Source organism: Fukomys damarensis, unplaced genomic scaffold (genome assembly GCF_012274545.1).
Source record: "Fukomys damarensis isolate Sample0158 unplaced genomic scaffold, DMR_v1.0_HiC HiC_scaffold_19, whole genome shotgun sequence".
NCBI lineage: Eukaryota > Metazoa > Chordata > Mammalia > Rodentia > Bathyergidae > Fukomys > Fukomys damarensis.
The window spans coordinates 22,388,370-22,402,809 of NW_022900931.1; the positions used below are offsets into that span (position 1 = coordinate 22,388,370).

Genomic DNA, 14,440 nt, shown 5'->3' on the forward strand with positions numbered 1-14,440 from the left:
AAAAGAAAAGAGCCAGGAAAGGAGCAGTCAAGGGCAGAGCTACAGACAGTGGTTTGGGAAAGGGGAAAAATAGAGAAGGAAGTAGGGGCAGGAAGTGCATTAATAAAACCAGCCAAACTGGAGTTTAACTCTGAGTAAGATGTGCCAGGGGAAAAATATCATGAAGTCAGTAATCAAACAGCTCAGACTGCTACAAAACAATATGTACATCCAAAGTCCAGGCGGCATTACTCAACAGCATTGAAAATAAAAGGGGAAAAGGAAAGGGAAGAGGGACAACAAGTCAAATCACATTTTTTGTGTTAATGTGAGATGGCAGATGGACTTTTTCTTTCTTAATTGTTTTGTAATTACATTTTTAAAGAGCTTCTTCTCTAGCATTTTTTTTCCCACTTACCGCCAGCCAATGGGCACCATCACCAGCACTGTGTATAGTTACGATGGAAAGAGTGAGTCAAGTGAAGGGCCCTAAATGCTAAACCATTGGAAAGGGGGGGGGAAGCGAAATATGCAGACATCTTACTCATATGGTGGCTTTTATATTTAATATTTTTAAAAACTGGGAAAAGGGAATGGAGCCAGTTAACCTTCAATGCACTATTAAAAACGGCTGGGGAACCCTGAGGGCTGACTCCTGCACAGATATAGTACACTTGCAGGCCAGCCAACAAACACTATGTTTGAGGATGTTATTTGTAAAATCTAAAAATCAACTGCTGAAATTCTTCATATTAGGTAAGATTTAAAAACCACATGAGTTCTGGGTTTCTTTCCTTGCTCCCCACAACATCTGTAAAATCTATTCCATTCTTATCACACCCACATGGAGGCAAACTGGCCTCGAGAAAGAGGATGTTGGCTGGTCCCTTGATTGATCACGGAACACAATGTTACCAATTAGATAGTTTTGAGACACCTTAAAATTTTTAAACACCTTAAAAATTGGTTTTGTTTAGGTCTCACCATAGGAATTCAGAGTCTAGCAAACTGAAGCAAAGGAAAAAAAATCAAGAGAGCAGAAGGATGAACATTTTGGGAAGAGGAAAAAAGTAAATGAAACACACACACACACACACACACACACACCCCACAGTGGAAAAACATCAAAATCAAAGTCCCAGACAATGAAAAAAAGGGGTCGGCAGACAGCAGTGTTACTTTTTATTTTAGTGCAAGAAGGTGAAGAACACAGATTAAAAACACATGTACAGTGCACATACACTCAAGACGGGGTTCCAAATGTGAAATAAATGAGGTGATACAAAAAAAGAGAAATCAAAGTATAAACCAGAAATTGAATTATTGAAGACATGCACCTCGATTTTACGGCCCTCTACCACGGTGCCGTGTAATTTCTCCCTGGCCCTGTCTGCATCAGCACTATTCTCGAAAGTTACGAACCCGAATCCCTGCATGCAGCGGGAGAAGGGGGGAAAACATGCACATCGTTACATTGAAATACTGATCTCTTGATAAAAAGAGAAAAATATCACAGTATGAAACTGACATCAACAACTCAGCATAGTCTCCCAAAGTCACATTTTTTGTCCATGCATATTTTGTAAAGGGAAATTCAACCCAATAAAAAGATAAAGAACTGTAATAACAACAGTAATGTAATTAATATCTAATAAAATAAAATATAAAGCATGTGAGGCCAGACCAAAATTAAGGAATAGTTAGTTACTCGGGTCAAATTATTCATCAAGGAATCTGAACATAAATATCTTACCTTTCTCTCTCAATTCATTTCCTTTAGGTACTAAAAAGAAACTGACATCCCAAACTTATTATTCTCTAGTAAATGCTACATGAAATCTGACACTCAAGATTAATCACTATGTAGTAAGATCTTTTAGACAGTCTAATTAGTCCTATTTTGCCTGTTTCTTATATGAATTCCTTGGGCAACAGGGAAACTTAAGACATACAGTACTTCTGAGCACAATTATGTAGGTACAAGGAAGGGAAAAGGAGACATTCACGCTCTTCTAAGCCAATGAAAATATCACTAAGTAATAGCCAGTTGTGACTTTTCTTCAACGCCAATTTTAAATGAAGGGACTGACACCTGACAGTGAAAATATTTCCAGGTGAACTTCAACTGTTAACCCAAATTAGCTTAAATTATGCATCTATTGATGTCTATATCTATTATTAAATATATTAGTAATTCTGCACATATAGTATGGGGAAAGGCACAGTCAACAGGGAATCCACATTGGTGACAAGATCTACACTACCAACATGAGTTATATTAACTCAGTAGGAAAAAATATACAATGTAGCTGATATGAGTAATAATTAATTTAACATATTTGCCTCTTCTAGATGCTACAAAAATAGAGCAAATCCTTAAATACATTAAGTAGAAAAATTTCAAAGATTAACTCATTTCACTTCTTTGTATACAGCACCATGCCACTAATTTAAATGTCAGCAGGATTTATTAAATATTACACAGTTTTCTTTGGGGTGGTAGTACAGGGGATCAAACTCAGTACCTTTCATTTGCTAGGTAGGTGCAGTGCCACTGAGCTACATCCCTGGCCTACATAGCTATTTCATAAAGCATCACATCAGCTTTATTCTAGATGTTTTGTCCTTATTTTTCTACTTTGCAACCATAATTTTACAAATAATTTCAAACTATTTACATCTGAAGAGCGGTCAACTTTTAGTATTTTCTGGAAAGTCACTTTCCAATAGCTTCATTATTCCCCTAGGACCTTTAGAATATTCCATAATAACTCAAAATCCTTTATTTTTGCTGATGGTCTCTCTTGCTGCTTAACAGTGTAAGTTCCTTTCTAAACAAAATATGGTATTAAGTGGAAGGTAAACAATGTGCAATTGCTCAATAAGAAAATTTCAAAAAAGCATCTCCATCATTTTGGATTTTATTTTTGTTTTCTGAGACAGGAGCGTGCCATGTAGTTCAGGCTGGCCTCAAACTCACAGCAATCTTCCTGCCTCAGCCTCTCCAGTGCTTTGAACAGAAGTGTGTGCCACCACACCTGGCATCATCATCTTGAGAGATCTGACTCTTCAGCACTCTAAATAATGAGTGGGTAGTATCTGAAAGGTTTCAAAAGATTATCTCTATTTACAATTTCAATACTGATACAAATACTGCACCCTAGAAAGCACAATGCTTGGCTAATGGAAATTTTAAATTTTGCTCGTGATGAAATACTGTGGATACTTTTAATCAATATTCTCCTACAGAATGTATAACATTTGTGGAAAATATTAATGGGGACATTTTCAGAAGCAAATTTTAATCTCAGCCTGTTACAGCCATTTTGACATCTTAGGGTGTATCAGCAGGGCAAGTCAGTAAGCAAGGGTACCATCAATCAGCTATGTTAGCATCGCCTGAAGAAGCCAGCACTCTAATCTCAGAGAATCCTCCAATAGGAAAGCTAAGCCCTTTAAAAAAGATCACAGTGGGCCGGGAATCACAGAGGCAGTGGTTTCACTGCCTGCCACACAAATGCAAGGACCTGAGTTCAATCCCTGGTACCAAAAAAAAAAAAAAAAAAATCACAGATAGTGATTTTTTATCTTTTTAATCACACTTGAAAGCATTATAAACTTTATTCCAACCAATTATCAGAATAGTAAATTTTGTGCCTTGGGAAAATTAATAAAGAGTTGAGTTACTATTAATTTATGTGGAGCCTAATACTTAGGTTTTAAATTTTAGCACTATCTACATAATCACATACAAACCACACACACACACACACACAAACACACACAAACACATATACATAAAATACATATCTCTATATATTTTTTCCTTAAATACAACCATGCTGTTGTAAAGAAAACTCTGTTGGCTTCATTTCGAAGGGAAAGAAGCGGAGTCAAAATGAAGTACCCAAACATATATAACTAATGGTGAGAAAATCAGAAACTAAGCTTTGCAATTTGGAATGTAGATTCTATTTACTAAATTATGTTAGTCCCCAAATCCTCATTTTTCATTTTCAAACCTATTTGTGAAATGTCTTCCATAACCTTCCTTCTGGGATCTAATAATAAAACATGAATGACACAGTAACTGCAACCAAAGGACTTAAATGTGGTATTATTAAGCATTGAACTTTTCGGTCAGCAAACAAAAAGCCTAACATTGATTTCCATTTCTGTAAGATTTTCTCAATAATGCTTTTATTCTGGAGCAAAACTGCACTTTCAATTGTTTAAGTGTTTAAAGAAGGGAGCTTACATGTCAAAGGAAAAACTAATCAAGATAACACAGAAAAAAATAAGTCTTTACAAGCATCTCTTTCTAGGCTAGAAGAAGGAAGAATGCTTGGCTGAGGCTGTGGGATTCTCTAATATAAAACACAGAAATAGGGGGGTTTTCTTTCTTTTCTCTGAAGATAAAGAGACCATGAAGAGGCAGAATGGCCTTGGAAGTTGTGCACACCCTAATTCCTGGAGCCAGAGAATATACCATTTTACATGACAAAGGATTTTGCATGTGTGATTAGGTTAGTGATTTTGAGATGGGGAAATTACCCAGATAATCTGGTGGACCCAATGAAATCCTCAGATTTACAGATGAAAACAGGAAGTAGGATTTAATCCCAGCAGCCTGAGAAAGAACTTGACTAGCCATGGTTGGCCGAGAAAACAGAAAGGGCTACAGTCCAAGGAATATGGACAGCCTCTGGAGCTCAAACAGACAAGAAAATTAGATCATTCCTGGAGTCTCCTGAAGGAACACAATACTATACCTTGGAGTGTCAAAATTCTGACCTCCAGCACTGTTAAGAAAACAAATGTGTGTGGCTTTATGCCACCAAACTTGTAGCAATTTATACAGAAGCATGGAATATTTATACAGATCACACAGTTAAAATCCACATTCAAGAAGGTGGAGGTATGATCAGTGTTTTTAGAGTATTTCCTTAAATAGTTTTCTTGCATGTTGAAACTTTAAACAGGTGATTTTTTTTCAAGCCAAAGATCATGCTTCCTTATCTTTCATGCTTACATTCCAGTTTCAATCATATAACTTAAAGCTTAAAAAGTTTTTTAAATGTACTATTATATCAATAAAATTTAAGTGTTTTAGAAAAGGTGTGAGGAGTTTTGCCAAGGATAGTCGCATGTTATCCATATTTAAAAGTTACAGAAGTCTGCTTACATGAAATCATGTTTTAATGTTTGTTCATTCTTAGAAAGCTAACTAACATTAAGTTTGGTCATTCTAATTTCTTGCTTTAGAAAAAAAAAAGTAAAATCAGATTTAAATCTAACATATTTTCCTTAAACTCCTTCAAAATAATCACACAACATATCAAACACTGATATATAATAACCAATCTGTGCAGATATGTAATACATTATATAATCTAATGAATAGATTTAAATTCAAACTTTATTTTATGAAAAAATGATACAAAATTTCATAAGACAATAATAGTTAATACACTGTGCATCATTATCTTCAAAGTAATTACCCAGAATACAAGACATAAACCAAAAAGATTCTTACAAAAAAAGAAACAGGTAATAACACAAAACTTTCTTTTCCACAAATTATGATAAACTAGTAATATAAATGAAACCAGCATATATATTAAAATATTTTTGAAATGGAATACATAATGTGGGAAAGTATTTGGACTTTACCATACTTTGTTTATCTCTCTTCTATTTTGTTCTCTTTCTCTCACTCTCTCTATATAATTTGTGTCTCTCACATAAGAGAAACCATATCATATTTGAGCTTATGTGTTTAACTTATTTCACTTAACATTATGTTCTCAAGTTGCATCCATTTATCTATGAATGCCTCAAGTTTATCATTCTTTATGGTATGGTAGTATTCCTCTATGTTTAAACACCACATTTTCCTTATTCATTCATCTGTTAATGGACACATATGATATTTCCAAATCTAGCTATTATAAATTGTGCTGCTACAAACATCCATATACACATAGTCCCATAACATAATGACTTTTTTTTGGGGGGGTACCAGGGATCAAACTCAGGACCTTGTGCTTGCGAGGCAGGTGGCAGAACCACTGAGTTAAGTACCCTGCCCAGCTGACTTTAACTCTTTTGAGAAAATACCCAGAAGAGGAATAGTTGAGTCAAAGGTAGTTTCTATTTTTAGGTTTTTGAGGAATCTCTACACTGATTTCCGTAGTGAGTGTACTACTTTACAATCCCACTAACAATGAAAAAGAGTTCCTTTAACCCCACATCCTCTCCAGCATTTGTTATTATTAGATTTTTTGATTATAGCCATTCTTTCTGGGGTAACATGATTTCTCAGTGTAATTTTAACTTGCATTTCTCTGATGGCCAGTGATAATGAGTATTTTTTTCATGTATTTATTGGCCATCTGAACTCCTTCTGAGAATGTCTATTCATTTTGGTTGCCCATTTTTTGACTGGGTCTTTTATTCGAAAGAGTTTGATTTTTTTAGTTCTTACATAGTCTTGATGTTAGTCCTCTGTGGAATAGCTGGCCAAAATTCTTTCCCACTGAATTTTAAAGTCTTAAAAGGAAACATTTCAGGTAAGAGGATGAAGAATTTTCATCTAAACTTAAAAAATGATGTCAGTACATTTTGTCTATACCAGGGCTACCCAAAAGAACTATAACATGAACCAAACATATAATTTAAAAATTTCTAACAGTCACATTAAAACAGTAGAAAGAAATGGGTAAAATTAATTTTAACAATGTGTTTTATACATCATTTATCAATTCAGTATAGCAACAATGTATAAATGTTATCAGTGAGATGCTTAACGTTCTCTTGTACTTTACACTTATAGGACATTGCAGTTAGCCTGTCCACATTCCAATGCTCAGTAGGGACACTATCCTGGACAACAAAGGCTTATATACCCCTGTGGACGTTCTCAGTCCCCTAAGTCTACATTAACAAGTCAGTGTTAGTTACTTAAATATGTCAGTGTTACATTGGTGATTTACTAGCTATCCTAGCTGTCTTAAGAAATAAAGGAAGGGTTTATCAGGAGTATGGTTACAGTTAAAACTTCTATGAGTGGGACAGCAATTTCATCACCTGCCTTGACATCCATTCATCATCAAGGACATATAGGAGCCGAGTAACTGTCACCTTTTTTAGTCTGGCCTCAGGCTGCAATAAATAACAAGCAATAGGGTGAGCACTGTAAACATATTTTTAAATTTGTATAATCTCTGAATTTTTCCATCTCAGAATAATGAGAAAGAAAATTTACCACGTAACTTTTAAGGGAGAAATCAAAAGCAGACAGATCTCCTGGGTATGGCTAAAAATATATGCACTGTTAATTCAGTTTTAAGTACAATGGAAAACATTGCATGTCAGTGTTACCTATCAAATTGTACTAAAATCACAAAGACCTACCTACTTAGTGTGATTTCACAGAAAGTATTCTGACCAGAGAGAGAGAGAGAGAGAGAGAGAGAGAGAGAGAGAGAGAGAGAGATTCTCTTCTCATGAAATCAAAAGCCAGGGTAACAGGAAAGAAAGTAGAGTACACTACTTGTGCCTGAGGACTGGGAAGAAGTCTTACCTTCCCTAACTCTAGCCTCACCAATTCTAAGATCCTCTTATTAGACCACCTGAGAGAAATAATAGCCACACACTTGCCAGAGCCTGCACTCCTGTGCCGTGGCCCTGACAGGTAGCAGGTACTGTGTGAACAGGTGATGGCTTCCACACACTCAGTGTATGTTCATTTTGTTCCTTCAAGGGACAACTACACTAAAAGCATTTTGATAAAATCTTATGGAATATATGACTGTTATAATCTAATTTTGAAAATAAACTTGGATAATTATCACAAAAAACTTTCTGGAAAGTAAAAAGTTCTTAAACACTGAAAGACTCTAGCAAAGAACTGTAAGGTCAAGGATTGTGGGGGACACATGACCATTACGTAGGTTCTGTTTATGATTCCATGTGAGGCCAGGTATGGTGGCACATGACTGTAGTCCCAGCACTTGGAAGGTCGAGGTAGGAGGATCACTGTGAGTGCAAGGCCAGCCTGGGTTACACAGTGAGTGCAAGGCCAGCCTGAACTACATAGCAAGATCCTGTCTCAAAAAACAAAAAAAGAATTTTATGTGAAACAAAAAGACAAGAAGAACATAATTTGAGAACAGGACCAGTGAACATCCTCTTAAATGAACTATGAATGCTTTCTGTACTTTTCATTAAGGGCCATATTTTCCTTTCAAAAGGATGCTTTTTACTTGTTACTCAAAAGATTTATAAAGAGCATAACAGTTTATAGGTTAAGCTAGGATATTCTGAAGAAGGTTACATTATTAATAACCATGGTAATACAAAACGTATAAACTAGGGTTATCCAAACCAGGTCATATGGCCACTCTAGGCATTACCTTATTAACTGTGTTTATACTGTCATTACTAATGAAATCTGGAGGATTGATAAAGTTAAATACATTCACATGGTAATTTTCTAGAGTCTGAGTAAATTATTTTTTTGAAATATCATATCTCATCATATGTCCTAATTACATATTTACAAAAGAGGACTGTTTAGTTACCCAAAGAAATTAGATACAGCTGACTTTGTTTTTACAAAGGAGAACTAAGATGACAAAAAAATAAATAAAATAAATTACATATTACACAGTCTGGGTAAGAATCAGGGCTGGGGATGTAGCTCAGTGGCACAGCGCCTGCCTGGTAAATGTGAGGTCCTGAGTTCAATCCTCAGTACCAAAAAAAAAAAAAGAGAGAGAGAGAAGAAAAACAGTCAACATCAAGGAAATAGGGCCAGGGATTTAGTTCAGTGGTGCTGCCGCCTGCCTTGCAAGTAGAAGGTCCTGAGTTCAATCCCTAGTCCACCCCCCGCAAAAAAAAAATCAAGGAAATAATTCCCTTGTGGAGAGCAACAACTACTAACAAAAGCTAGAAAACAATATTGGCAGGTAGGGAAGAGCCAATGTTGCAGTGAACATTGCTTTCTTAGGTTTTCAACTGGTTACATTCTAGAACCCTGGATAGTTTCATTGTTAAAAAAGAAAAAAAGAAAAAGAAATGGTAAAAAGTTTCTTTTTATTTTGGAGTAATTTAATATTGATTTACATGTAAGTATTGCTTATTTCACATTTATTTTGTGACTAGTTCATCCATTAGTGCTTTAAAAAATTCAATGAAGTGAATTTTTGGACAGAAAAATACTCTAAGTCAATCCTTATCCAAAACAATATGACCACATAAAGTCTCGTTTTGTCAGGTTCAAGACTAATTTTATAGTAAACTCCAAACATACAGAAGAAATGAGAAATGGAACTTAATTCACAAAAAGAAAAATGCCCATTAATTTCTCTTAGGTGGATCTATGTGAAACAAAAGGCATCTTTGGGTATGACTTGAAAATAATCTTTCTTCACAGCCTCAGAATAGTTCTGGGGGAACCCACTCCAGAAAAAGAACTTTAGGTAACAGGAGGATAAAGGATGAAAATAAGGTTTTGTCTCAGTTCTTAAAGGTAGACAGGTCCAGGGCAATCCTGAATTCTGTGCTTTGCTTTCAATACACCTACTAATTTAATTAGTACATTACTCTCTGTCTGCCCTTTAGCAGCCCAAAGAAAGAGGGGAAAATGAGGACACCAAACAGAGGGAAGGGAAACGGTACATACCTTTAGATTCCCCAAAGGCAAAGATATGGTGTGTGGCATTATTTTAAAATGAAAATTATGTGGGAGAAGTAACTGGTAAATTTTTAGAAAATTTGGCAAATCCTTGAAGTCAATGAAAGAAACCTTAAGAAAGATCAATTTCCTTTGCTTCACAGTAATTTAATCAAATTAATTTCTTGGGAAGGAGCCTCAATGCTTGATGTAACTATATCGGACTTCTGGTTGTTAAGAGTTAAGACTGTTTTCAGTACATACACTTAAAACCAAAAAAGTCTTAAGTAATATTTAGATAAACAGCGTGGTCGATCTTCACATACTTATTCTATAATCTTCACATACTTATTCTACATTCATGTGCTTTCCACTCTAAGCCATGGTCATTTTCTCACCTTGCAGCTAAAAACTTCACAAAAATAAATGCAAATTATATAATAAAGCATAGAAATTGATTGGAAATAACAAGCACAAATAGTTCTACTGGTTGCAGTTAATAAATTTTACTTTAAAAATACTTACCAGATTAAATGCTGGGGAAAGTTCTGTATAGACATATTAATCTTTTTTGTTTTAATGAAAACTTGGAGTATATAATGACCTCATTATTAAATAATTGTTATAGTCAGAATTAAATACTTTTAGTGTTGATACATGCTATAAAGGAAGGGAATAATAATCAGCAGCATTAGAACAGTGGTATATATTTGTATTAGTACAAATGGATAGGGTAGAATATTTATGTATGTATGTGTGTGTGTGTGTGTGTGTGTATATATATATATATATATATATGGTCAATTCCCAAAGCATGGTCAATTTGGAGAACAAAATTGAAAATAGTTAAATATTAACTCATTTATTGGCTTTATTTTAGCTTTTCCTCAAATCACATTTTTAAGAGATTAGAGCCAAGAGCTATTTTCAAAGGTTAGCAGAGACAACTAAATAAAAATTGTCAATTAATAGGGAAAATAATTTCAATTAAAATCTCAGCTTTTTAAAAAAATTAACTCACTGGCCTTTGTTACTGAAGAGACTCCACACCCTGAAGCTTGCCTGCCTAGGCAAAACTTACAGAAAGAAATGAACTCATGGAGAATTCTTGAGTCATTACTCACTGTGGATAAGCCTTGCAAAACATATTCCAAGCGAGAACATTAGACTCAATAACTGATTATAGTTTTTCTAAGTATGCTACTTTGAAGTTGGATTTTTGGAAAACTAAACTGTCCATAAAGAATTCAGAGCATAGAATTTCACTTTTCTCAGTTTTCTCTCTCTTCCTTAAAGTAAAAAAGCCTAGGCCAGTGGTGGCAAACAGCGGCACATGTACTGCAGTGGGTTGTTTATATCACAGAAAGCTTTAAAAGGTTTGCCATCACTGGCCTAGGCCAAATTTCAGGCTAATCAAGGACTGCCAACAGCTTTTATGCTGCCACACTTTCCTCCAACTTCTCTTTTTTCCCATCACCCTCTGAATTTAAGTATTAGGATAAAATATGGTCACTAGATTACTTTTAGAGATAATCCAACCCAAGCTGGTACTTGGGATACTTTTATGCCAGGCTTGCAAAACTGCTTACACCTTCTGAATAACTGCTGTTTAAAATTAAATAAAACTCAAAAAGAAACTGTACACACTTGGTATTGAAACAGAACTTACCTTAGAGCCACGCTCATTAAAGATTATTTCTACATCTAGGATTTTGCCAAACTGCTGCAGAGACAAAAATAAAAACATTTATTTATGGTCAGCTTATTATGCATCTACTTTACTTTCTTCTGAAAAGGGAATAGTCTTTTCTTTTTCTTGTTCTTTAAAGTAGTACTTAATTTCATGTTTCTATTTGTTCTTGATTTTTACCCATCACAGAGCTGATAGCTTGTTTTCATTACTTTCTTAATTCACTCATTCATGCATCACCCACTTCTATGTACAAAGCCACTGTCCAAAAACCTTCACAGTGTGGCCTTGTGTACCTCTCCACCTGGACAAGAACTAGGGATTTTTCTAACCACTGCTCTAACTTTTTAAATGTCTTAGTTTTAAGAAAGTAAATTCTACAAAGCAGAAAGATACACTATCAAAAGCTGTCTTTCTTCCCTATTCCCCCCAAGTTTTACACAAGTAAACCACATTCATTGTATAAAAATTAGAAAATATAAACAAAGAAGAAAAGAGAAAGCAGAAAAAAGAAATCATCTAAAATCCCACTGTCTTAGCATTTTGGTACACAGCCAATCAGGCTTACCCTCAGATATAGAGAGATACAAGTAACTACTAGTTGACTATGAACAACTATTCAATACAACATACACATAGTGAATTACCAATTCTGTACATACAATTTCATTATACTTAAAACATTTTTTGACATTAAGGATCACTTCATTTATCTGTCACTTTAATATTTCTATAAGAAACATTGTGAATATTTTAAGTAATAATTATATTTAACAATTACTTAAGTATTTTAACACTGAAACCAAATGTAGCTAACCATACAAATCCTAAATAATTCCACTGTCAGGTGGCTAGGAGTTAACTAGAGGGTTTATACAAAGCACAAAATTATTTTCTGGAGAAAAAAAAATACACACACAACACACACACACACGCACACACACACACAGGAAAAAAATGTACCAGTCAATACTTGGATGAAATGAACTGAAGGCACAAGAAGAAAATCTCCTGGGCTCAAACTCCATTATTTTTTCAGCTAGATTTCAAACCAACTTTGGGAATTGGTGGGGGTGGGGGAAGGACTAAAAAATTGAAAACAAAAACATGAAACAGAAATCATGCTTTTCCACTGGACTGAACTATTACTTATCTTTATCAAAAACATATACTAAGAACCCAAGTTTTCTACAATAACACATCCAGGTTTCATACTAGTTTTATTTAATAGAAAGTCAGAATTAAAGAAGCAGGAAAATGTTTTATTTTCAATACAAAAGAATTTAATTTTATTTCTATACTTGTATAAAACTAAGATTTGTGTGGTGCTTTAGAGTTTGTTTTGCTTTACATTTCATATTGCCTTTTTATATGATCTTTCTAGAGGAAAGTTCGTCTTCCTTTTATGGCTTAGGAAATTGAGACTGATAGAAGCTTTTTTCAAGTTTACAGAGCTAATAAAATGGAGCGTGGAATCCCTTCTGTTTATCAATGGCTAGTAGCCATTAAGCAAATAGAAGAAAACAGAAGAATGAGGTATTCTTTCCTAGGAAAAATGATTTCTTTTTCATTTTCTGCCTTATGGGAAGGGCATGATGTATTTCAAGAAATCACAAACTGGCCTAGGACACTATTTTACTGATTCAAAAGAAAACACATCTCCGACAGATGAGAATGTACTCCATTCTCATAGACTCCAAAGACTAAGAGTCTTTACTGTCTCAGATGATTCAGAAGACAACCTAATAACTCGTGGTATTTGGAAGAATCTTATGTGGAAACTAAATCCTTTAGCGGTCCTTTTCTAATTTTGGTGGATCTCTTTTCTGTAAAGATGAAGAACAGCTGGCTATCATTTTTTGTATAAAAGCTCTTCAAGTACTGCCAGAACATCATTCAATCTCAATTTGGGAGGGAGAAGTGGGGCAGAGGAAGGGGAAGTAAAAATAATTAAGATGTGTAATTTACATGTACCAACCAACCTTCCATGATAATAGACTGCAAATACATACTAATAAAAGCAAAATTTTTCAAAAGATCTCAACTGTGGCCTTTTTTTCCAGTGGGAAAAATATGGCCAGGTTGTCAGCTCTAAGTGACAGAGCTTCACTCCAATGTCTTGATACCATGAAATGGCCACAGCAAAGAGTTAAAGCAGAAAATATTGTTTTTAAGCAAAGCACTAGGCAGCTATACTAATGAAAAGTTTTACAAAACCACTATCTCTCATGGTCAAGAGTTTTGTCAAATTAAAACAGGCAACAGCATTCAGGATAAGAAAAAATTAAGACTCTTAGCAGCCATTTACTTCCACTAACACAAATTTTTCTGTTATTATACTTTGTTTTCATGATGGTGATTTCAAGAGGAGGTAAACTGCTCAAGGAACACATCAGAGACGGCAAACCACCCTCTATACCTTCCACAGATATTGGTCTTGATATTAGAGTATAAGCAAGGAAGTAAAAACTAAACAGAGGCACTATTTGCTTTCACTGACATTATTCCATTTAATTTGTAACACTGAAAGACATTCCTAGATTTAGATAGGAGATTCAAGTTGAAAGAGGTTACATGAATGTCCCTGGGTCATGAGCAAACAGAATTTGGTTCCAAATTCTTTGATGTCAAAATCCACACCCTTTCCACTTTAATGAGCCACTTCTAAACTCATATACTACAGCCTCTTTGTCTTCTGAGACTGCAAAGATAGAACAGAGAGCAGCAATAATGTTCTGGCTTAACTAGAAGGCTAAAAATGTTATGGGATAAATAAGCAGCAGCCTCCTAAACTTATCCACACATTAGAATCACCTGGGGATCTTGTAAAATTGCCTAGGCCACTCTGCATCGAAACAATGTTTTTTTCATTCAGGTAAACCAGAGCATATTACTGATACATGTGCTAAGGCTTGTGTGTGAGTAGGGCGGCCATCTCATCCTGGTCTTAGGCCTGAAAGTCTCAGGTTGCAAGAAACCCCTCAGTCCCAGCAAACCCTCTTGCATGGTCACCCATGTGACCCGCAAAGTGAATGTGTGGAGGAAATGAATAATAACACATCTGGATTAAATCTTTTTTTTTTTTTTTTTGT

The 14,440-nt window shown here is 34.9% G+C and overlaps 1 protein-coding gene across 1 annotated transcript in view; it reads right to left on the reverse strand.

The window, feature by feature from the left end:
• Positions 1–14,440, reverse strand: part of Rbfox2 (RNA binding fox-1 homolog 2) — a 190,249-nt gene that overhangs the window by 22,839 nt on the left and 152,970 nt on the right. Inside the window, exons 4-5 of the mRNA XM_033765943.1 lie at positions 11,328–11,390; positions 1,317–1,409 (exon numbers count right to left, since the gene is read on the reverse strand). Of these exons, the coding sequence (XP_033621834.1) occupies positions 1,317–1,409; positions 11,328–11,390 (156 nt within the window). The remainder of the gene's footprint in view (positions 1–1,316; positions 1,410–11,327; positions 11,391–14,440) is intronic.